Source organism: Ranitomeya imitator, chromosome 8 (assembly GCF_032444005.1).
Source record: "Ranitomeya imitator isolate aRanImi1 chromosome 8, aRanImi1.pri, whole genome shotgun sequence".
In the NCBI taxonomy this organism is placed as follows: Eukaryota; Metazoa; Chordata; class Amphibia; order Anura; family Dendrobatidae; genus Ranitomeya; species Ranitomeya imitator.
The window spans coordinates 171,251,861-171,277,354 of NC_091289.1; the positions used below are offsets into that span (position 1 = coordinate 171,251,861).

Here is a 25,494-nt window from a genome sequence, read left to right on the forward strand (position 1 = left end):
AAGAGTTGTAAATCTGCATTCTACTGAACAGGACATTGTGGATGAGGCTTGTGCACTGCTTTCAACCAATCAGCATCACCAAGAGTAATCACAGCCGCGCTGATTGGCTGAGAGCAGCTAACTAACTGTCAAGACTCATCCTCCATTGCTCCTCCCAAATGTTATTTTCAGTTAGATGCCAGGAACCCAACCCAAACGTTCTTTATGCTCATTTATTTAATTGAACCCTCCACTGACGTTCTTATTCAAGGGACTGCAAGCAATATATTGTCCATTTAGTCTATTCAGCTAAACTACTGCATTCGGTATACAATATAAATGAGAAATCCAACTTTACAATTTGTTTCAAGGCCACAAAAAAAGGTGAGATTGTTATATCACAGTACATTAGACTGAATGTGACTGCAAAAGTTATAAATTCAAGGAAGAAACCCACCTATTCAGCTGTTAAGATATCACAATGAGGGGCACAACTGTAATTCATAAATGGAAGAAGGTCTGTTTTATTAAGTTAATAATTTACATCACTTACAAGAATTACCTTTTTTATTCTTTATTTGCTTCCTAAATACAAAGTTAAGCTACTTTATAAATAGTCTTCATTAAACATTTTTCTAATATTTTTATGCTGCAAAGTGTCTAAGTCTTCTCTGTAAAAATGTTGCAGATCTGTAAGAGTTCCTGCTCCCTCTTCTCTGCAGTGTTACAGATAGCAGGAGAGAGGGGAAAGTATCTAAAGTTTTATGGAGTGCAGAGAAAACAGGTTACAAACACCTCAGAAAGCACAACATTGGTGTTGAGTTGATACATGAATGCAAGTGCAGGCAGCAACCACCTTTGACCTCGCATCCAGCCTATATTACTGGGAGGAATACTCCAACTAGAAACTTGACTCAGGCCGAAAACTGCATATCAAGGCACTGGATGAAAATTAATGAATAACTGAAGACTATAGACTGGGATTTTGCAATTTTATTTACTAAAGGTAACTAACATATGTACGGTAATAAAAATGTGGGTTTATGTCAAAGGTGCCCATAGAGGTAAGTAAGCACCAAGTGGTTAAATATACTGTAGTGCTAACCTTACGAGGATATGTCGTGTTTATGGTGAGGACCACCTGTTGGTGTAGATTGATTACATGAACTTTAATATAAGGCTATGTAATCAGGAGTGTACATGTGTGTAATTGATGTATATACAGATATAAGTACATTATGCTATTGATCTGGTCACTTGCACTGATATTCATCAGACCAGCTCACGCAGTCTTGGACTCCATTGCCACATAATGATCTGGGGATGCAGTTGCAGTACTGGTAGAGCACTGGGGTACATGGCCACCAATTATTCGGACAGGAGGAACAGGACGCCACTAAGAGAAAAACGTAGATGAAAGTTAGGCCAAGGGGTACAAAGCCTAGATAACCACCATTCATGGTGCACAGGAAAGAACCCGATACTTTTAAACTGGAAAAACATGAGGAATATTAAAAAAAAAATGTTTTCTTCCATATAAATGTTAAAAATTGAGCCCCCGTTTTTCCTTATACTTACATGACTGAGACTCATCAGAACAGTCTCCGCAATTATTGATGCCATTACACTTCAAGTTACTGTAGATCCAAAACTGAGGATTTCCACACCGAAATATTAAATATCCAGGTAAATTATCGGGCAGGTTACCTACGGGACACAAAATTCTCAGTCAAAATATTGGGGTATATAAAGTGAATCATTCACCAAGTTATTACCACCTGATCTGAGAGCTTAGCTTTTATCAAAACTGCAGCAAGCAGCCCAGTGAGTGACACATCGCTGGAATCAGGGTCTCTGCCTCTACATCATGCTGTTCATATGGGGTAGCAAAAAAAACTGATAACAGATGACCGGCTCACTTTTTCTGCTAAATGTGAATAAAAAGAATCGCAAGAGTCAACTTTTGCCGAGATGATAAAGCTGCATGAATGAAGCTGTGCTGATACTGAAGAACTAATGAAGACCTCCGCATCCTGCATGCACAGAACTCAAAAGAGAAGTCTGAAACTAGTAGTAGGATCAGGAAAATAAAAACAAATTGTATCCTGAAACTTGGTGCAACTTTTTTTGGTTAAATCAAGTTAATCCTCGCATATACAAAAATGTTTCCATAGTCTTTACAGGATAGATGTCAAAGGGCAGAAATACAAAACGTAATTGACAATGATTTAAAAAAAAAAGCTAAGTTTTACTCACTGCATAGTGAAGTAGCTTCATCCTCCCCGTTGCCGCAGTCACTTGCAGAATTACAGACTGAAGATGGCAGCAAACATGTTATTCTGTCATCACATAGGAAACCGGTGAAGTTATCTGATGTGACGCAGAAGCGAGTTTCTGAAAACACAAAGAGACCTAAGTATTGTACATCATTATTCAGCACTCGTCCGTGATAGTGACTAGAAATACCAGGTAATCTTGTCACGACTCTGTTGTCAGGTGTCCCGGGACCAAGGGCTCCTTACCTGTCCCTAACATTAGGGGAAGCCCTAGCTCCCCCTGTTCCCCAGATTATTTCTGATGGTGAAGACGCCAGGGCCACATACCTTGCCTTAGCTCCTGAATCAGCCCTCAGTCTGTACCCTTCCCCCACCCTGGGAAGAGGGGAGGAGTAGTGTACTGTAATATTCAACCAGACTAACAAGGTAATGCGAAAAAGGATAAAGGAAAATACCAAACATACAAATATACTCACACATAAACAGCAGAGGTGTGTACTAGGGATTGAAGGGTGGGGTTAAACCACAGTAGGCCAATAAAGGGAATTATCACACACTCAAAACCTAGCAACAGTCACAGATAAATCCACCAACCGCATTCTCCAATAATAACCAACAACAACCTCCAGCCGTGCAGCAGAAGCTTGCTCTGGCAATGAGTGCTAGCCAGGGCCCAGATTATATAGGAGATGGGAGTGGCTAACTGAACAGCTGAGATCTTAATGCAGGAAAGCTTCCAGGAGGAGATTAACCCCTGCACTGCTAAAATAATTTGGCACTGTTTAATATGAAGGTGAAGTGCTTCTAATCCGTGCAGGAGTAGAAGAAATCAGATGCTGTGGTCTTCTGGCTCCCATCTGTCGCAGTGACCAATCTCCATATAAAGTGTCCACAGAACACGGTCACTGTATATAGCAGCCTGCGAATTGGGTGCAGATAAAGGCACAAAGCTCAGCAGCACCAAATCACAGATAATGTACCAGACACATACTGTACATGTCTGTGATGTCTAGTATATTGCTACATTCCCCATATGCTACAAACCAGTCCGCTTTTTGGACTGCACATATCACGTATTACCTGGGGTGCGAGCAGGGAGGGCGAGTAGAACGGCACAGACAATGGCAGCAACAATGATCATCAGAATGATTAGTATCACAGCTATGATGCACACACATCTTCTGCTGCAGCCCCTACACAAATCTGGGAAACAACGTTTTCTGTTTGTTAATAAAAGTCAAAAATACTGCAAAGTAATGGCCAAAATGTGAATTTACCCTTCTCATCCTTTGAGAGCATCGACACTGTAGATCCCAATGATGAAGCGTCCATACTTCTCCGCTGCAAGAGTAAACATAGTATGAAAAACTGCTGGCATTAAAACGGTGTCTAGATCACACCGATAACTATCAACTCTCATAGGCCACGTTCACACGGTCAGTATTTGGTCAGTATTTTACCTGAGTATTTGTAAGACAAAACCATGTGAGGAACAATCAGAGGAAAAGTATAAACGAAACACGTCACCACGTCTGTATTTAATCGCCCACTCCTGGTTTTCCAAATACTGATTTTATACTGACCAAATACTGAAGATGTGAATATGGTCGTAGCAGGGCTCGCTCACACGAGCGTATAACACGGCCGCCGAGTGCTATCTGATGTTTTATCGGACAGCAGTCGGCCCAATGTTATACTATGGTGCAGTGCAGATCTGCGGTTTTTCTCATGACAAATTCACCACGAGAAAACAATGGCTACATGCTGCGAGTGCATGAACCTATTCAAGTCTATGGGAGCGTGTGAAACATTGGACTGCACTTAGATATTTGCTCCAAGTTTGGTCCAAGTTTGATCTAATTTTGGTCCGAGTTTGTTCCAAGTTTGTTCCGACTTTGCTTTGACTTTGTTTTGACTTTGGTCCGACTTTGTTTTGACTTTGGTCCGACTTTGTTTTGACTTTGGTCCGACTTTGTTTTGACTTTGGTCCGACTTTGTTTTGACTTTGGTCCGACTTTGTTCCGACTTTGGTCCGACTTTGTTCCGACTTTGGTCCAACTTTGTTCCGACTTTGGTCCAACTTTGTTCCGACTTTGGTCCAACTTTGTTCCGACTTTGGTCCAACTTTGTTCCGACTTTGGTCCAACTTTGTTCCGACTTTGGTCCAACTTTGTTCCGACTTTGTTTTGACTTTGGTCCAACTTTGGTCCAACTTTGGTCCAACTTTGGTCCAACTTTGTTCCGACTTTGTTCCAACTTTGTTCCTACTTTGTTCCGACTTTGTTCCGACTTTGGTCCAACTTTGTTCCGACTTTGGTCCAACTTTGTTCCGACTTTGTTCCGACTTTGTTCCGACTTTGTTCCGACTTTGTTCCAACTTTGTTCCGACTTTGTTCCGACTTTGGCCCAACTTTGTTCCGACTTTGGTCCAACTTTGTTCCAACTTTGGTCCGAATGGTCCGACTTGGGTCTGACTTTCTTCCAACTTTGTTTTGACTTTGTTCTGAGTTTGGTTCGAGTTTAATCTGAGTTTGCGCCGATTTTGGTTCATGTTTGATCCGACTTTAGTCAGAGTTTGCTTCACGTATCATCAGTTCTTCTCGTACATGAACAAAACATAGTTTCTCCTATCTAACAGTCTGTGAAAAATCGGACCGTACTCGGATGGCATGTAAGTGCTGTATGATTTTTTTTTTGTACCCAAAGACTTTTAATACCGATTTTCATCTGACCCTCGGATCAAAATCAGACGTCTTTGCGATTTTACGTGGACCTCTTGGTCAGTGAAAAATCATGAACGTGTGAATGACCCCTTTCACTATTATAGTTTCAAGTGCTATCCATGAACAACACAGACAGCACTTGTATGCTGATGTCTGAACGAGGTCTTACAGAGATATTGGTAGGTTTGTGGTCAGGTGGGACTGACATTTTTTTTGCAGAATTGTGCAGCCACATGCGTTGTTGCAGATTCTCGGAAACATAAGGTGAACTGTTACTTTACTGCTATACACGATAATATGTACATGTGACGGTGAGTACAACATGGCGTCTCTGACACGACGTTTCATCACAAATTACAATCAGCCTGTTGACACCCGTCCTGCCAAGTGTCCAATTCACACCTCATAAGAGCGGTCACTGCTATTCATAGGGCTGTGTATGGACAAATCCTTACAGAAGAATGGCGCGTACAAGCGGCTTCTCTATGTGGCTGCACGGCTTGTATCCTAGGTCTATGCTTTGATTACTCTATAGGTGATGATCGCACAAAGTATAAATATTTAAGACTTTGGTGAATTGTAATTTGGCTAATTGGCCCCCCAAGCTTTCCAGGGGGACAATGGCTGTCAACATCACCCAATGTCTTAAAAGTTTGCAAATTACCTAGAAGCCACAGCCAACGATTGCATTTCGGCAGGTGTCACCAACAATAAGGAGAATTTAGTCAGCGAATACAATCAAGTCCTATCTGCAATCCGCCGCTGGATTGTTCTAGCTGGACCACTGCCGGACCACCTTGTAGTTAGATGCTGCCTCAGTGCCCCTTTCTTGGCTTAGAGAAATAATATATAAAAAAAAGGATTTAGTGGGAACTGCTGGAACAGAAGACAGCTCAGAAGTCTGTAGAAGCAATGTTTTTATTTCACCAACGCGTTTCAGCACGGAACAGGTGTCTTTCTTGGCCTATTCGTGGCACTTTTTGAGTAGGGTCTGTTTACAAGGACCAACTGTTGGCACAATAGGACCACAGATTGGTAAACTTTGCCGATCTTTCAAATACCTGTTTACACAAGCAGACAAAAATAAACAATAGGCTTCTATGGTTTGCGGCAGCACGTTTCCTGTTTACACAGGACGATGCACCACCGAGAACAAGGATTTTTTTTTGCACTGTACAAAAGACTTCACCCAATGAACAAGCGTTTTATCGTTCATGGGATGATCGGCGGTCTGTTTACATCCCAACATTATTAGTGCAAAAGCCCCTTTAGACTGCAACTATGCATGACTGGTGCAAAATGGAGCAGCAGCTGGAGTAATACTTAAAGGGGGTGTCCGGGGTGTTTACACCGATGGCCTAACCTTAGGATAGGCCATAATTATCTGATCTTTGGAGGTATGATGCCCATCACCCCCAACAATCAACTGTTTGCCGTGAGAAGCGCTCAGTTGCGGAGCTGTAAATATATATATATATATATATATATATATATTTGATTTGAATAGGGGACAGATATGCAGCACCCGGCCCAATTTCCCACACAGACCAAATGACTGCATGGAAAAGAAATGACAGCATGCACTATGAATATTTTTAATTGGTGCTGTACACCGACATGACATTAATTATCCACTTTTCCCCAAAAAGTTATTTTAAGCCCAAAATATTAATTTAATGAAGAAAAAAAATAAAAATTTTGCTTGAAGGAGTCCATATCCTTTAAAGAGGAACTTTCATTGGTTTGCCGCAGCTCTGAATTTTTCTTTTTCTTCTGTGCCTATCCTTTATGCCCTAAAGGTAATAATAGTGGAGATTTTCCCTTCAACCAACTGGGCGTGTACCATAGAACTTCTCTGTGATTTTATTGGCCAACATCAGAGGAGAAAAAGTAAACACCCACAAAGAATTTGTACTATTATTACAAGTAGGGGGTATAACTTTGGAATAGAGGGTCACAGAAGAAAAACTGTTCCAGAATCAGCGGAGCAGCGGCAATTGGAGGAGAGACTCCATTTAAATGGAGAAATCCAGTGAAAGTTCCCCTTTGAGAAATACCACTTATTCTGCCTCTTGTACCTTTAGTGCGGATTCTGTACCTCAAATTTGCGTCTTTTTCCAATGGACGTTGAAGGGTTAAAAAAATTTTTTTAAAAATGAGTAATTGCTCTTTGCTGCCTAATAATGAGTGTACGAACTGCTATCAGCTGAATGATTGTTCTAAGTTTATTGTTTTGTCGCCAAATAAGTGATATCACCCGCTGGCGATCATCCAAATGGTTCATGGTTACAGCGCAATGTTACGGCGGTTGATGATTATTCATCTATCAAGGAGCATTTTATCACTTAGTCCCTTTATATTGACGATAACCGTAGCCGCACATCCCCACCGCGCAGGCGAGAGGCGGCCGTCTCATCAGAGTCTTAAGGGGAGACGAGGAGTCTGATAACGGCTTTCTCCTCACTCTCTGTATTTCAGATGAGACTCGCCTATTCAAGTCTGTGGGCGCACAAAAAATAAAAATCGGATTCTATATGGATCAACCATATAATACAGCAGCTAATTAAAATCTTTGGGAAACTGTATTTGGTCTTGTAAATTTTAATAGCGGATGATCCCCCCCCCCCCCCAAAAAAAAAAAATAGAATTATTCTTACCGTTAATTCGGTTTCTAGGAACCTTCCACGACGGCATATGGAGGTTGTCTCTTTGCCCTAATGGGGAACAGGAAACACAGAGAGGTTTAAAAGGACCTCCCACCTCCCACCTGCCAGTGACTTACAACTGAAACCATAGCACCGGTTTACCTTCTGAATCCCAGAACTAGTCCAGGAATATGTATCGGGTGGGAAATTAGTGCCGTCGTGGAAGGTTCCTAGAAACCGAATTAACGGTAAGAATAATTCTATTTTCTCTAGTCACCTTCCACGACGGCATATGGAGGAATACCAACTAATTTGGCACTAGGGAGGGACAACGGCCTGCAGAACTTTACGGCCGAAGACTAAGTCCTTATTGGACAATACATCTAATCTGTAATGTTTAGAGAAAGTATGAAGTGAAGACCACGTTGCTGCCCTGCAGATCTGCTCTGGGGATGCACCTGCTCTTTCTGCCCAGGAGACTGACGTAGATCTTGTTGAATGGGCCTTGATCCCTACTGGAGGTATTTTGTTTTGAGCAAGGTAGGCTTCCGTTATAGCCTTTTTGATCCATGTAGCAATGGTACTTTTAGCTACTTTTTTACCCTTATTTTGCCCAGAGGGATGGACAAAGAGGTTATGATCGATTCTGAAAACACGGGTCTGATCTAAGTATTGCAGCACAATACGTCGGACGTCCAGAGTGTTGAATCTTCTTTCTTCCGAATTTGCAGGATTATGGCAAAAGGTTGGTAGAACAATCTCTTGGGAACGATGAAAATCAGAGACTACCTTCGGAAGAAAAGAAGGATCTAGACGAAGTACTATTGAGTCATCTCTCACTAGAAGATACGGCTCTCTTATAGATAAGGCTTGTAGTTCACCCACTCTTCTAGCCGAAGTTATGGCTACCAAAAACACAGTTTTATAGGCAAGATTTTGAAGAGAGCAGGAGGACAAAGGTTCAAAAGGCGGGCCTGTAAGACCTTGAAGCACCACATTAAGATCCCATGGGGGAACTATTATCTGTTTTCTAGGATTCATCCTAGTTGCTGATGTTAAGAATCTTTTGATCCAGCGATGACCTGCTAGATCTTGATCAAAAAAGGAGCTAAGTGCCGAGACCTGGACTTTGAGAGTACTGGGCCTAAGACCCATTTCTAAGCCTTTTTGTAAAAAATCTAAGATGTTAGGTATATTAGGCTTGAGAGGGTCTGGAAGGTTAGGTAAACAAAAAGACGAAAACTTTTTCCATATTTTGTTGTATATGGCGTTGGTTACTGGCTTTCTCGACTTTTGGAGAGTAGCTATGACGGGGTCCGATAGACCTTTTGCTTTCAACACGTGGGCTTCAGTAACCACGCTGCTAAGTTCCATTTCTGAGGGTCTGCGTGGAGAATAGGACCCTGAGAGAGGAGAAGAAGGAATCAATATCACCGTTACACACTGAACGGGAAACCACTGGGTAAATCTGACAGGGAGAAGGACTTGGGGATCCTAGTTAATGATAAACTTACCTGGAGCAGCCAGTGCCAGGCAGCAGCTGCCAAGGCAAACAGGATCATGGGGTGCATTAAAAGAGGTCTGGATACACATGATGAGAGCATTATACTGCCTCTGTACAAATCCCTAGTTAGACCGCACATGGAGTACTGTGTCCAGTTTTGGGCACCGGTGCTCAGGAAGGATATAATGGAACTAGAGAGAGTACAAAGGAGGGCAACAAAATTAATAAAGGGGATGGGAGAACTACAATACCCAGATAGATTAGCAAAATTAGGATTATTTAGTCTAGAAAAAAGACGACTGAGGGGCGATCTAATAACCATGTATAAGTATATAAGGGGACAATACAAATATCTCGCTGAGGATCTGTTTATACCAAGGAAGGTGACGGGCACAAGGGGGCATTCTTTGCGTCTGGAGGAGAGAAGGTTTTTCCACCAACATAGAAGAGGATTCTTTACTGTTAGGGCAGTGAGAATCTGGAATTGCTTGCCTGAGGAGGTGGTGATGGCGAACTCAGTCGAGGGGTTCAAGAGAGGCCTGGATGTCTTCCTGGAGCAGAACAATATTGTATCATACAATTAGGTTCTGTAGAAGGACGTAGATCTGGGGATTTATTATGATGGAATATAGGCTGAACTGGATGGACAAATGTCTTTTTTCGGCCTTACTAACTATGTTACTATGTTACTATGAGATTGTTCTTTTGAGGTAATATTACCGGTCCATCCACTTGTAGTTGGATGACCAAGTTGAACCAACTTCTCTTGGGCCAAAAAGGAGCTATCAAGATAGTCGGAGTCCCTTCTGATCGTATCTTCCTTAGAACCTTTGCCAGGATTGGGATTGGCGGAAATGCGTAGGCAAGCTGGAAGTGCCAATCTTGGACTAGGGCATCCAGACCTCTGGGATTGCCTCTTGGGTTCAAGGAAAAGAAGGTTTTGACTTTTGCGTTCTGGTAAGAGGCAAAGAGGTCGACCTCTGGAAGACCCCACTTTTGAACTAGCATATTGAACGTCTGAAGATCCAGGCTCCATTCGCCAGGATGAATGTCCTGGCGACTCAGGTAATCTGCTTGAATATTTGCAGTCCCTTTTAGGTGAATTGCCGTCAGGGACAGCAAGTGTTTTTCGGCCCAATAAAAAATTCGAGCGGAGATCTTTTTCAGACTGAGGATTTTTGTACTGCCCTGGTGCTTGATATGAGCCACTGTGGTCATATTGTCTGAGTAGATCTGGACATGTTGACCAGAAATCTGACGGCTTGCTGCCAACAGGGCCTCTTCCACAGCTTTGAGTTCTCTGAAATTTGACGATTTGTTGCTGATTGACTGGTTCCAAAGACCTTGGTAAGGAACATGATTTATTATGGCTCCCCAGCCCCTCCTGCTGGCATCTGTCTTGATTGTGACTAGCGGAAGCTGAATCCAACTTACACCTTTCAGGAGGTTTGTGGAATTCATCCACCATGTTAAGGATGCTTTCACTCGACCGGGTGTGTGAATCCTTTTTATTAGAGTGCCAGGACGACCATCCCATCTGTCTAGAATGTGGGTTTGAAGAATTCTCGAGTGAGCTTGAGCCCAAGCCACTGATTGTATGCAGGCTGTCATGGAGCCTAAGAGAGACATTCCCTCCCGAAGAGTAGGAAATCTCGTCTCCTTGAATCTTCTGACTTTTGCTACTAATGGTAGCCTGTGATCGTCTGGGAGAAAGGACATCTGTTTTGCTGAGTCCAGAACCACACCCAAGAACTTTCTGGTTTTTGAGGGTTGAAGCTGTGATTTCTTCATATTTGGAATCCAACCCAGAGACTTCAATATCTCCAAAGTGGTTGACACATGGGACATCAGGGTCATCTCGGTGGGGGCTACTATCAGGAGATCGTCCAGGTAGGGCACTATGCAGACACCTTGACTCCGGATAAATGACACTGCTTCTGCCATGATTTTGGAGAATACTCTTGGTGCTGAGGAAATGCCGAAGGGAAGGACTCCAAACTGATAGTGCTCCACACGATGACTCCCCTGTATCGCAAACCTGAGGTATTTTCTGTGTCTCGGGTGGATAGGGATGTGAAAATATGCATCCTTTAGGTCGATGGTTGCCATAAAGGAGTGATGTCCTATCAGAGGAATTGCAGATCTTACAGACTCCATCTTGAACTTGCGATATTTCACATGTTGGTTTAGACCCTTTAGGTTTATAATAATTCTTACATCCCCTGAGGGTTTGGGTACTAAGAACAGCCGGGAATAATGTCCTTTTCCCTGTTCCAAAAGTGGAACTGGGGAGATCACATTTGATTTCATAAGATCCCTGAGACCTAGAGTCAATAAACTGTGATCTCTTGAAGTCGGCAGGGTAGTAATTTTTAGACCCTGAGGGGGGGAAGAAATTAACTCTATTAATAGGCCCTCCTTGATGACATTGAGGACCCAGTGGGAACTGGTGATATTTTCCCACTGACCCACATATTTCGAGAGTCTCCCCCCTACCGGGTCGGAGTCATTGCTTGTCCTGTTGGGACTGTTGCTGCTGCTGCTGGGGGACAAAAATATTTTTCCCTCTACCTTTTGCGTAACTCCACCTGCCGGTTTTGCCTTTCCCTCTTTGAGGGGGCTGAGACTGTGGGGCACGAAAAAACCGTTTTCTCGGTTGTTTTTGCTCCGGGAGTGCCTTTTTCTTGTCAGTAGCCTTGTCAAGAATATCGTCTAAGGCCGGACCGAAAACATAATCTCCCTTAAAGGGTATAGCACACAACTTGGCCTTTGAGGTGATATCACCGCTCCATATTTTAAGCCAGAGGGCTCTTCTAGCAGAGTTGGAGAGTACGAGAGATCTGGCAGCCACTCTAACAGATTCTAGAGAAGCGTCAGCCAGAAACCCAGAGGCTCTATGCAGGATGGGAAGTGAATCTAATAACTCACCTCTCGGGGTACCCTGAGATATATGAGACTCTAATTTCTCCAACCAGCAGGAGAGGGCCCTGGCAACACAAGTGGAAGCGACATTGGCCTTAAGGATAGACGTAGAAGTTTCCCAAGATTTCTTTAGGAGACTTTCAATCTTTCTGTCCATAGGATCCTTTAATTGTGAAGAATCCTCAAAAGGGAGTGCTGTTCTTTTGGCGACTCTAGCCACCTGCACATCAACCTTTGGAATGTCCAATTTGATTACTTCACCCTCTAGAGGAAATCTATGCTTCATTTCTGCAGGGGTAGTGAGGCGTTTCTCAGGCTGTTCCCATTCCTGATTAATCATACTAACGATGTTAGCGTGCACCGGGAACCCCACTCTCTTCTCCGATCTGAGTCCACCAAACATCTGATCCTGTACGGACTGTGGTTCATATTCCTCTTCTAGGCCCATAGTATTACGGACAGCAGATACTAAATCCTCAATATAATCTGAGGAAAAGAGGTATTTCCTGACCTCAGCTTTAGGTGATACAGGATCTTCCCAGCCCACAGATGAAGTATGGGAGAGGTCTGAATCAGAGTCCGATTCGACCACCTGAATTTTTCTCTTTTTAGCTGGGGAATGTGGTGGCGGAGGTGGAGGAGTAGTAAAAGCTGCTAACGAAGATTGCACCTCCTGTTTTACTAAGGAGCGAATTTCATCCAGCAGAGATGGTTGCTCAGCTTTTACAATTTTGTCAGTACATGGCTGGCAGAGTCTTTTGTCCCAGTTAAGAGGGAATTTAGTAGCACAGACTGGGCACTTCTTTTTAATAGCGGCTTTAGGGGCAGACTTCTCTCCCTGAAATGACAAGGGAGAGGGGAGTGAGGACATTAAACCCCCTATAGGTACTACCTCCCGGATCCTATCCCTGCAAAACACTTATTGTAGCAGGGGTAGCGCTGGGCTCCGCAGATGCAGGGCACAAGGAACCATCCATACTGGGAAAAATAGTCTTACCTCAGTGGTGGTTCAGCAGGGTTTAAGAACGCTGTCCGCACCTGCCTCCAGCAATCAACAGTTCCCCCTCCCCCTCCGGGATCCATGTGAGGGGATGCCATCAGTCCGACACGCCGGCCGGCGAACCCGGAAGAAGCGGCCTCCAGGAGAACGAAGGACCGGAAGTGACGCGCGAGACCGCCGACGTCACATCCGGAACGCCGAACCGGCAATGGAGGGGGAGAACGCCGAGCAGCTCATGGAGGAGCCCGGCGAGGGATCCCAGGCCTGCTTTGCCCTCGTGGGGGTGCGGGAAGGCCGGGAGGGGGTCCCTGAGGCACCTGCATAGCAGGACGACGGGAGCAGCAGGGGAGGAGGCGGAGCGCGACCATCAGCTGCCCGGCTATAACAGGCAGAGCCTGCACAAAGGTACCGCAGTCGCCGGCCACAACAGCACCTGGAGACCTCTCCCTGTCCCATGGGGAACAGGAAAGACACTGGCAGGTGGGAGGTCCTTTTAAACCTCTCTGTGTTTCCTGTTCCCCATTAGGGCAAAGAGACAACCTCCATATGCCGTCGTGGAAGGTGACTAGAGAAAAAAGAAAAAAGGATGTCGATACATGAGAAAAAAAAATCAACAATTTTCTCTGGATGAATTTTTTTTTTTAGTATGCTCTAGTGAAGTGTAATCCCACCATGTCGGCTGGGTGAGGTTCCAGTGTGGATAGCAATCAGCTGCTCCTTACCTCCCCGCTCCCAGTTCTTCCAATGTGTACGCCTATTAGCACCAGTATATACAGCCTCCATTCCCTCACCTGGGGATACGTCCGGTTCATTCTTCCCGTCGGATTCTTTTAGGGTTAGTAATTCAGGTTGTAGTTAAACACTTTCTTATGTCGGTTCCTCCACTGAACGAGTGCGGACATAAAGGGCTGAGGCTTAGGGCTGGCCGAGATCCATGTTTCCTGGAAACCAGAGAAACACTGACAGGACACCACACTGCTGTACACCATTAGTCACCTGCGGGTTAGTGACTGAGGTAAAGACAATGAACATGATTACTGCAGGAGAAACATCAACCCTTTAGTCGTCAGACAGAGGCAAAAGCCCCTCATTCATTAGACTAGTGTCGGCCAAACCCACCGATATCCACAGGTTCGGCTGGCTGAATGATCGGCGATCAACATGTCCGATTTCAGACCGTCGATCAGTTTGTTTTCCCAGAGATAAGCCGTTGTCAGACATGTCTTTCCCATAGACAACACAGGAGTACAGATGAGCAAACTCGAACTTAAAAGTTCAGGGTTCGGCCCGGACAATTAGTGTCCTGTGGTAAACGCCGAGCACGGACCGATCCAGGATGTCCATTGCAATGTTCAGAGTTTCGGTACAAAGACCGTTTTCAAGCTTAAACGTTCGCATCTTCATTGTTTCAAATAAATTAAATCTCCGAGGGTTCACTCATCCCTACACAGTGGTGCTGGGCCAAAGGTGTGCTCCTGTGTATCGGAGAGGCGGCTAAGATGGCTGCCGGCCAAATCATCGGTCAGCCAGCAGTCATGTGTATGGCCGACTTAAGAAATATGTCTTTTTAGCTTCCGTCTGACCGGTATAAATCAGAGCCATAGAACATGTCAGGAGCTTTTCTTGGCCTACATGTTAGAGAGGACTTAATACAGCCTGATTCTCATGATCTATAATCTGTCATTTTGATCTGATCTTTGCATAATGGGGCATTGAATGGGATTAGTTTTTTTATTCCCCGTTTGGGAGCCCTTTACAGAACTTTTACTAACATCATTTTTCATGTGGATTTTACAGCTGATCCACCTAAAAAACAACAACCTGTGTGTTCGAAGGCAAACAGAATTATGGGGTGCATTAAAAGAGGTCTGGATACACACGATGAGAGCATTATACTGCCTCTGTACAAATCCCTGGTTAGACCACACATGGAGTACTGTGTCCAGTTTTGGGCACCGGTGCTCAGGAAGGATATAATGGAACTAGAGAGAGTACAAAGGAGGGCAACAAAATTAATAAAGGGGATGGGAGAACTACAATACCCAGATAGATTAGCAAAATTAGGATTATTTAGTCTAGAAAAAAGACGACTGAGGGGCGATCTAATAACCATGTATAAGTATATAAGGGGACAATACAAATATCTCGCTGAGGATCTGTTTATACCAAGGAAGGTGACGGGCACAAGGGGGCATTCTTTGCGTCTGGAGGAGAGAAGGTTTTTCCACCAACATAGAAGAGGATTCTTTACTGTTAGGGCAGTGAGAATCTGGAATTGCTTGCCTGAGGAGGTGGTGATGGCGAACTCAGTCGAGGGGTTCAAGAGAGGCCTGGATGTCTTCCTGGAGCAGAACAATATTGTATCATACAATTAGGTTCTGTAGAAGGACGTAGATCTGGGGATTTATTATGATGGAATATAGGCTGAACTGGATGGACAAATGTCTTTTTTCGGCCTTACTAACTATGTTACTATGTTACTATGAGATTGTTCTTTTGAGGTAATATTACCGGTCCATCCACTTGTAGTTGGATGACCAAGTTGAACCAACTTCTCTTGGGCCAAAAAGGAGCTATCAAGATAGTCGGAGTCCCTTCTGATCGTATCTTCCTTAGAACCTTTGCCAGGATTGGGATTGGCGGAAATGCGTAGGCAAGCTGGAAGTGCCAATCTTGGACTAGGGCATCCAGACCTCTGGGATTGCCTCTTGGGTTCAAGGAAAAGAAGGTTTTGACTTTTGCGTTCTGGTAAGAGGCAAAGAGGTCGACCTCTGGAAGACCCCACTTTTGAACTAGCATATTGAACGTCTGAAGATCCAGGCTCCATTCGCCAGGATGAATGTCCTGGCGACTCAGGTAATCTGCTTGAATATTTGCAGTCCCTTTTAGGTGAATTGCCGTCAGGGACAGCAAGTGTTTTTCGGCCCAATAAAAAATTCGAGCGGAGATCTTTTTCAGACTGAGGATTTTTGTACTGCCCTGGTGCTTGATATGAGCCACTGTGGTCATATTGTCTGAGTAGATCTGGACATGTTGACCAGAAATCTGACGGCTTGCTGCCAACAGGGCCTCTTCCACAGCTTTGAGTTCTCTGAAATTTGACGATTTGTTGCTGATTGACTGGTTCCAAAGACCTTGGTAAGGAACATGATTTATTATGGCTCCCCAGCCCCTCCTGCTGGCATCTGTCTTGATTGTGACTAGCGGAAGCTGAATCCAACTTACACCTTTCAGGAGGTTTGTGGAATTCATCCACCATGTTAAGGATGCTTTCACTCGACCGGGTGTGTGAATCCTTTTTATTAGAGTGCCAGGACGACCATCCCATCTGTCTAGAATGTGGGTTTGAAGAATTCTCGAGTGAGCTTGAGCCCAAGCCACTGATTGTATGCAGGCTGTCATGGAGCCTAAGAGAGACATTCCCTCCCGAAGAGTAGGAAATCTCGTCTCCTTGAATCTTCTGACTTTTGCTACTAATGGTAGCCTGTGATCGTCTGGGAGAAAGGACATCTGTTTTGCTGAGTCCAGAACCACACCCAAGAACTTTCTGGTTTTTGAGGGTTGAAGCTGTGATTTCTTCATATTTGGAATCCAACCCAGAGACTTCAATATCTCCAAAGTGGTTGACACATGGGACATCAGGGTCATCTCGGTGGGGGCTACTATCAGGAGATCGTCCAGGTAGGGCACTATGCAGACACCTTGACTCCGGATAAATGACACTGCTTCTGCCATGATTTTGGAGAATACTCTTGGTGCTGAGGAAATGCCGAAGGGAAGGACTCCAAACTGATAGTGCTCCACACGATGACTCCCCTGTATCGCAAACCTGAGGTATTTTCTGTGTCTCGGGTGGATAGGGATGTGAAAATATGCATCCTTTAGGTCGATGGTTGCCATAAAGGAGTGATGTCCTATCAGAGGAATTGCAGATCTTACAGACTCCATCTTGAACTTGCGATATTTCACATGTTGGTTTAGACCCTTTAGGTTTATAATAATTCTTACATCCCCTGAGGGTTTGGGTACTAAGAACAGCCGGGAATAATGTCCTTTTCCCTGTTCCAAAAGTGGAACTGGGGAGATCACATTTGATTTCATAAGATCCCTGAGACCTAGAGTCAATAAACTGTGATCTCTTGAAGTCGGCAGGGTAGTAATTTTTAGACCCTGAGGGGGGGAAGAAATTAACTCTATTAATAGGCCCTCCTTGATGACATTGAGGACCCAGTGGGAACTGGTGATATTTTCCCACTGACCCACATATTTCGAGAGTCTCCCCCCTACCGGGTCGGAGTCATTGCTTGTCCTGTTGGGACTGTTGCTGCTGCTGCTGGGGGACAAAAATATTTTTCCCTCTACCTTTTGCGTAACTCCACCTGCCGGTTTTGCCTTTCCCTCTTTGAGGGGGCTGAGACTGTGGGGCACGAAAAAACCGTTTTCTCGGTTGTTTTTGCTCCGGGAGTGCCTTTTTCTTGTCAGTAGCCTTGTCAAGAATATCGTCTAAGGCCGGACCGAAAACATAATCTCCCTTAAAGGGTATAGCACACAACTTGGCCTTTGAGGTGATATCACCGCTCCATATTTTAAGCCAGAGGGCTCTTCTAGCAGAGTTGGAGAGTACGAGAGATCTGGCAGCCACTCTAACAGATTCTAGAGAAGCGTCAGCCAGAAACCCAGAGGCTCTATGCAGGATGGGAAGTGAATCTAATAACTCACCTCTCGGGGTACCCTGAGATATATGAGACTCTAATTTCTCCAACCAGCAGGAGAGGGCCCTGGCAACACAAGTGGAAGCGACATTGGCCTTAAGGATAGACGTAGAAGTTTCCCAAGATTTCTTTAGGAGACTTTCAATCTTTCTGTCCATAGGATCCTTTAATTGTGAAGAATCCTCAAAAGGGAGTGCTGTTCTTTTGGCGACTCTAGCCACCTGCACATCAACCTTTGGAATGTCCAATTTGATTACTTCACCCTCTAGAGGAAATCTATGCTTAATTTCTGCAGGGGTAGTGAGGCGTTTCTCAGGCTGTTCCCATTCCTGATTAATCATACTAACGATGTTAGCGTGCACCGGGAACCCCACTCTCTTCTCCGATCTGAGTCCACCAAACATCTGATCCTGTACGGACTGTGGTTCATATTCCTCTTCTAGGCCCATAGTATTACGGACAGCAGATACTAAATCCTCAATATAATCTGAGGAAAAGAGGTATTTCCTGACCTCAGCTTTAGGTGATACAGGATCTTCCCAGCCCACAGATGAAGTATGGGAGAGGTCTGAATCAGAGTCCGATTCGACCACCTGAATTTTTCTCTTTTTAGCTGGGGAATGTGGTGGCGGAGGTGGAGGAGTAGTAAAAGCTGCTAACGAAGATTGCACCTCCTGTTTTACTAAGGAGCGAATTTCATCCAGCAGAGATGGTTGCTCAGCTTTTACAATTTTGTCAGTACATGGCTGGCAGAGTCTTTTGTCCCAGTTAAGAGGGAATTTAGTAGCACAGACTGGGCACTTCTTTTTAATAGCGGCTTTAGGGGCAGACTTCTCTCCCTGAAATGACAAGGGAGAGGGGAGTGAGGACATTAAACCCCCTATAGGTACTACCTCCCGGATCCTATCCCTGCAAAACACTTATTGTAGCAGGGGTAGCGCTGGGCTCCGCAGATGCAGGGCACAAGGAACCATCCATACTGGGAAAAATAGTCTTACCTCAGTGGTGGTTCAGCAGGGTTTAAGAACGCTGTCCGCACCTGCCTCCAGCAATCAACAGTTCCCCCTCCCCCTCCGGGATCCATGTGAGGGGATGCCATCAGTCCGACACGCCGGCCGGCGAACCCGGAAGAAGCGGCCTCCAGGAGAACGAAGGACCGGAAGTGACGCGCGAGACCGCCGACGTCACATCCGGAACGCCGAACCGGCAATGGAGGGGGAGAACGCCGAGCAGCTCATGGAGGAGCCCGGCGAGGGATCCCAGGCCTGCTTTGCCCTCGTGGGGGTGCGGGAAGGCCGGGAGGGGGTCCCTGAGGCACCTGCATAGCAGGACGACGGGAGCAGCAGGGGAGGAGGCGGAGCGCGACCATCAGCTGCCCGGCTATAACAGGCAGAGCCTGCACAAAGGTACCGCAGTCGCCGGCCACAACAGCACCTGGAGACCTCTCCCTGTCCCATGGGGAACAGGAAAGACACTGGCAGGTGGGAGGTCCTTTTAAACCTCTCTGTGTTTCCTGTTCCCCATTAGGGCAAAGAGACAACCTCCATATGCCGTCGTGGAAGGTGACTAGAGAAAAAAGAAAAAAGGATGTCGATACATGAGAAAAAAAAATCAACAATTTTCTCTGGATGAATTTTTTTTTTTAGTATGCTCTAGTGAAGTGTAATCCCACCATGTCGGCTGGGTGAGGTTCCAGTGTGGATAGCAATCAGCTGCTCCTTACCTCCCCGCTCCCAGTTCTTCCAATGTGTACGCCTATTAGCACCAGTATATACAGCCTCCATTCCCTCACCTGGGGATACGTCCGGTTCATTCTTCCCGTCGGATTCTTTTAGGGTTAGTAATTCAGGTTGTAGTTAAACACTTTCTTATGTCGGTTCCTCCACTGAACGAGTGCGGACATAAAGGGCTGAGGCTTAGGGCTGGCCGAGATCCATGTCTCCTGGAAACCAGAGAAACACTGACAGGACACCACACTGCTGTACACCATTAGTCACCTGCGGGTTAGTGACTGAGGTAAAGACAATGAACATGATTACTGCAGGAGAAACATCAACCCTTTAGTCGTCAGACAGAGGCAAAAGCCCCTCATTCATTAGACTAGTGTCGGCCAAACCCACCGATATCCACAGGTTCGGCTGGCTGAATGATCGGCGATCAACATGTCCGATTTCAGACCGTCGATCAGTTTGTTTTCCCAGAGATAAGCCGTTGTCAGACATGTCTTTCCCATAGACAACACAGGAGTACAGATGAGCAAACTCGAACTTAAAAGTTCAGGGTTCGGCCCGGACAATTAGTGTCCTGTGGTAAACGCCGAGCACGGACCGATCCAGGATGTCCATTGCAATGTTCAGAGTTTCGGTACAAAGACCGTTTTCAAGCTTAAACGTTCGCATCTTCATTGTTTCAAATAAATTAAATCTCCGAGGGTTCACTCATCCCTACACAGTGGTGCTGGGCCAAAGGTGTGCTCCTGTGTATCGGAGAGGCGGCTAAGATGGCTGCCGGCCAAATCATCGGTCAGCCAGCAGTCATGTGTATGGCCGACTTAAGAAATATGTCTTTTTAGCTTCCGTCTGACCGGTATAAATCAGAGCCATAGAACATGTCAGGAGCTTTTCTTGGCCTACATGTTAGAGAGGACTTAATACAGCCTGATTCTCATGATCTATAATCTGTCATTTTGATCTGATCTTTGCATAATGGGGCATTGAATGGGATTAGTTTTTTTATTCCCCGTTTGGGAGCCCTTTACAGAACTTTTACTAACATCATTTTTCATGTGGATTTTACAGCTGATCCACCTAAAAAACAACAACCTGTGTGTTCGAAGGCAAACAGAATTATGGGGTGCATTAAAAGAGGTCTGGATACACACGATGAGAGCATTATACTGCCTCTGTACAAATCCCTGGTTAGACCACACATGGAGTACTGTGTCCAGTTTTGGGCACCGGTGCTCAGGAAGGATATAATGGAACTAGAGAGAGTACAAAGGAGGGCAACAAAATTAATAAAGGGGATGGGAGAACTACAATACCCAGATAGATTAGCAAAATTAGGATTATTTAGTCTAGAAAAAAGACGACTGAGGGGCGATCTAATAACCATGTATAAGTATATAAGGGGACAATACAAATATCTCGCTGAGGATCTGTTTATACCAAGGAAGGTGACGGGCACAAGGGGGCATTCTTTGCGTCTGGAGGAGAGAAGGTTTTTCCACCAACATAGAAGAGGATTCTTTACTGTTAGGGCAGTGAGAATCTGGAATTGCTTGCCTGAGGAGGTGGTGATGGCGAACTCAGTCGAGGGGTTCAAGAGAGGCCTGGATGTCTTCCTGGAGCAGAACAATATTGTATCATACAATTAGGTTCTGTAGAAGGACGTAGATCTGGGGATTTATTATGATGGAATATAGGCTGAACTGGATGGACAAATGTCTTTTTTCGGCCTTACTAACTATGTTACTATGTTACTATGAGATTGTTCTTTTGAGGTAATATTACCGGTCCATCCACTTGTAGTTGGATGACCAAGTTGAACCAACTTCTCTTGGGCCAAAAAGGAGCTATCAAGATAGTCGGAGTCCCTTCTGATCGTATCTTCCTTAGAACCTTTGCCAGGATTGGGATTGGCGGAAATGCGTAGGCAAGCTGGAAGTGCCAATCTTGGACTAGGGCATCCAGACCTCTGGGATTGCCTCTTGGGTTCAAGGAAAAGAAGGTTTTGACTTTTGCGTTCTGGTAAGAGGCAAAGAGGTCGACCTCTGGAAGACCCCACTTTTGAACTAGCATATTGAACGTCTGAAGATCCAGGCTCCATTCGCCAGGATGAATGTCCTGGCGACTCAGGTAATCTGCTTGAATATTTGCAGTCCCTTTTAGGTGAATTGCCGTCAGGGACAGCAAGTGTTTTTCGGCCCAATAAAAAATTCGAGCGGAGATCTTTTTCAGACTGAGGATTTTTGTACTGCCCTGGTGCTTGATATGAGCCACTGTGGTCATATTGTCTGAGTAGATCTGGACATGTTGACCAGAAATCTGACGGCTTGCTGCCAACAGGGCCTCTTCCACAGCTTTGAGTTCTCTGAAATTTGACGATTTGTTGCTGATTGACTGGTTCCAAAGACCTTGGTAAGGAACATGATTTATTATGGCTCCCCAGCCCCTCCTGCTGGCATCTGTCTTGATTGTGACTAGCGGAAGCTGAATCCAACTTACACCTTTCAGGAGGTTTGTGGAATTCATCCACCATGTTAAGGATGCTTTCACTCGACCGGGTGTGTGAATCCTTTTTATTAGAGTGCCAGGACGACCATCCCATCTGTCTAGAATGTGGGTTTGAAGAATTCTCGAGTGAGCTTGAGCCCAAGCCACTGATTGTATGCAGGCTGTCATGGAGCCTAAGAGAGACATTCCCTCCCGAAGAGTAGGAAATCTCGTCTCCTTGAATCTTCTGACTTTTGCTACTAATGGTAGCCTGTGATCGTCTGGGAGAAAGGACATCTGTTTTGCTGAGTCCAGAACCACACCCAAGAACTTTCTGGTTTTTGAGGGTTGAAGCTGTGATTTCTTCATATTTGGAATCCAACCCAGAGACTTCAATATCTCCAAAGTGGTTGACACATGGGACATCAGGGTCATCTCGGTGGGGGCTACTATCAGGAGATCGTCCAGGTAGGGCACTATGCAGACACCTTGACTCCGGATAAATGACACTGCTTCTGCCATGATTTTGGAGAATACTCTTGGTGCTGAGGAAATGCCGAAGGGAAGGACTCCAAACTGATAGTGCTCCACACGATGACTCCCCTGTATCGCAAACCTGAGGTATTTTCTGTGTCTCGGGTGGATAGGGATGTGAAAATATGCATCCTTTAGGTCGATGGTTGCCATAAAGGAGTGATGTCCTATCAGAGGAATTGCAGATCTTACAGACTCCATCTTGAACTTGCGATATTTCACATGTTGGTTTAGACCCTTTAGGTTTATAATAATTCTTACATCCCCTGAGGGTTTGGGTACTAAGAACAGCCGGGAATAATGTCCTTTTCCCTGTTCCAAAAGTGGAACTGGGGAGATCACATTTGATTTCATAAGATCCCTGAGACCTAGAGTCAATAAACTGTGATCTCTTGAAGTCGGCAGGGTAGTAATTTTTAGACCCTGAGGGGGGGAAGAAATTAACTCTATTAATAGGCCCTCCTTGATGACATTGAGGACCCAGTGGGAACTGGTGATATTTTCCCACTGACCCACATATTTCGAGAGTCTCCCCCCTACCGGGTCGGAGTCATTGCTTGTCCTGTTGGGACTGTTGCTGCTGCTGCTGGGGGACAAAAATATTTTTCCCTCTACCTTTTGCGTAACTCCACCTGCCGGTTTTGCCTTTCCCTCTTTGAGGGGGCTGAGACTGTGGGGCACGAAAAAACCGTTTTCTCGGTTGTTTTTGCTCCGGGAGTGCCTTTTTCTTGTCAGTAGCCTTGTCAAGAATATCGTCTAAGGCCGGACCGAAAACATAATCTCCCTTAAAGGGTATAGCACACAACTTGGCCTTTGAGGTGATATCACCGCTCCATATTTTAAGCCAGAGGGCTCTTCTAGCAGAGTTGGAGAGTACGAGAGATCTGGCAGCCACTCTAACAGATTCTAGAGAAGCGTCAGCCAGAAACCCAGAGGCTCTATGCAGGATGGGAAGTGAATCTAATAACTCACCTCTCGGGGTACCCTGAGATATATGAGACTCTAATTTCTCCAACCAGCAGGAGAGGGCCCTGGCAACACAAGTGGAAGCGACATTGGCCTTAAGGATAGACGTAGAAGTTTCCCAAGATTTCTTTAGGAGACTTTCAATCTTTCTGTCCATAGGATCCTTTAATTGTGAAGAATCCTCAAAAGGGAGTGCTGTTCTTTTGGCGACTCTAGCCACCTGCACATCAACCTTTGGAATGTCCAATTTGATTACTTCACCCTCTAGAGGAAATCTATGCTTCATTTCTGCAGGGGTAGTGAGGCGTTTCTCAGGCTGTTCCCATTCCTGATTAATCATACTAACGATGTTAGCGTGCATCGGGAACCCCACTCTCTTCTCCGATCTGAGTCCACCAAACATCTGATCCTGTACGGACTGTGGTTCATATTCCTCTTCTAGGCCCATAGTATTACGGACAGCAGATACTAAATCCTCAATATAATCTGAGGAAAAGAGGTATTTCCTGACCTCAGCTTTAGGTGATACAGGATCTTCCCAGCCCACAGATGAAGTATGGGAGAGGTCTGAATCAGAGTCCGATTCGACCACCTGAATTTTTCTCTTTTTAGCTGGGGAATGTGGTGGCGGAGGTGGAGGAGTAGTAAAAGCTGCTAACGAAGATTGCACCTCCTGTTTTACTAAGGAGCGAATTTCATCCAGCAGAGATGGTTGCTCAGCTTTTACAATTTTGTCAGTACATGGCTGGCAGAGTCTTTTGTCCCAGTTAAGAGGGAATTTAGTAGAACAGACTGGGCACTTCTTTTTAATAGCGGCTTTAGGGGCAGACTTCTCTCCCTGAAATGACAAGGGAGAGGGGAGTGAGGACATTAAACCCCCTATAGGTACTACCTCCCGGATCCTATCCCTGCAAAACACTTATTGTAGCAGGGGTAGCGCTGGGCTCCGCAGATGCAGGGCACAAGGAACCATCCATACTGGGAAAAATAGTCTTACCTCAGTGGTGGTTCAGCAGGGTTTAAGAACGCTGTCCGCACCTGCCTCCAGCAATCAACAGTTCCCCCTCCCCCTCCGGGATCCATGTGAGGGGATGCCATCAGTCCGACACGCCGGCCGGCGAACCCGGAAGAAGCGGCCTCCAGGAGAACGAAGGACCGGAAGTGACGCGCGAGACCGCCGACGTCACATCCGGAACGCCGAGCCGGCAATGGAGGGGGAGAACGCCGAGCAGCTCATGGAGGAGCCCGGCGAGGGATCCCAGGCCTGCTTTGCCCTCGTGGGGGCGCGGGAAGGCCGGGAGGGGGTCCCTGAGGCACCTGCATAGCAGGACGACGGGAGCAGCAGGGGAGGAGGCGGAGCGCGACCATCAGCTGCCCGGCTATAACAGGCAGAGCCTGCACAAAGGTACCGCAGTCGCCGGCCACAACAGCACCTGGAGACCTCTCCCTGTCCCATGGGGAACAGGAAAGACACTGGCAGGTGGGAGGTCCTTTTAAACCTCTCTGTGTTTCCTGTTCCCCATTAGGGCAAAGAGACAACCTCCATATGCCGTCGTGGAAGGTGACTAGAGAAAAAAGAAAAAAGGATGTCGATACATGAGAAAAAAAAATCAACAATTTTCTCTGGATGAATTTTTTTTTTTAGTATGCTCTAGTGAAGTGTAATCCCACCATGTCGGCTGGGTGAGGTTCCAGTGTGGATAGCAATCAGCTGCTCCTTACCTCCCCGCTCCCAGTTCTTCCAATGTGTACGCCTATTAGCACCAGTATATACAGCCTCCATTCCCTCACCTGGGGATACGTCCGGTTCATTCTTCCCGTCGGATTCTTTTAGGGTTAGTAATTCAGGTTGTAGTTAAACACTTTCTTATGTCGGTTCCTCCACTGAACGAGTGCGGACATAAAGGGCTGAGGCTTAGGGCTGGCCGAGATCCATGTCTCCTGGAAACCAGAGAAACACTGACAGGACACCACACTGCTGTACACCATTAGTCACCTGCGGGTTAGTGACTGAGGTAA

The 25,494-nt window shown here is 45.6% G+C and overlaps 1 protein-coding gene across 1 annotated transcript; it reads right to left on the reverse strand.

Annotated features, from left to right (window-relative positions):
• Positions 1 to 483: 483 nt before the first annotated feature.
• LDLRAD1 (low density lipoprotein receptor class A domain containing 1) lies at positions 484 to 13,966 on the reverse strand. Its single transcript, XM_069737850.1, has 6 exons — positions 13,841 to 13,966; positions 3,533 to 3,596; positions 3,336 to 3,458; positions 2,236 to 2,373; positions 1,558 to 1,686; positions 484 to 1,375 (listed from the first exon to the last, which is right to left on the reverse strand). The coding sequence occupies exons 1-6, from the start codon at positions 13,859 to 13,861 to the stop codon at positions 1,233 to 1,235; spliced, it is 618 nt and encodes a 205-aa protein (XP_069593951.1). The 5' UTR covers positions 13,862 to 13,966; the 3' UTR covers positions 484 to 1,232.
• Between the last annotated feature and the right edge of the window lie 11,528 nt (positions 13,967 to 25,494).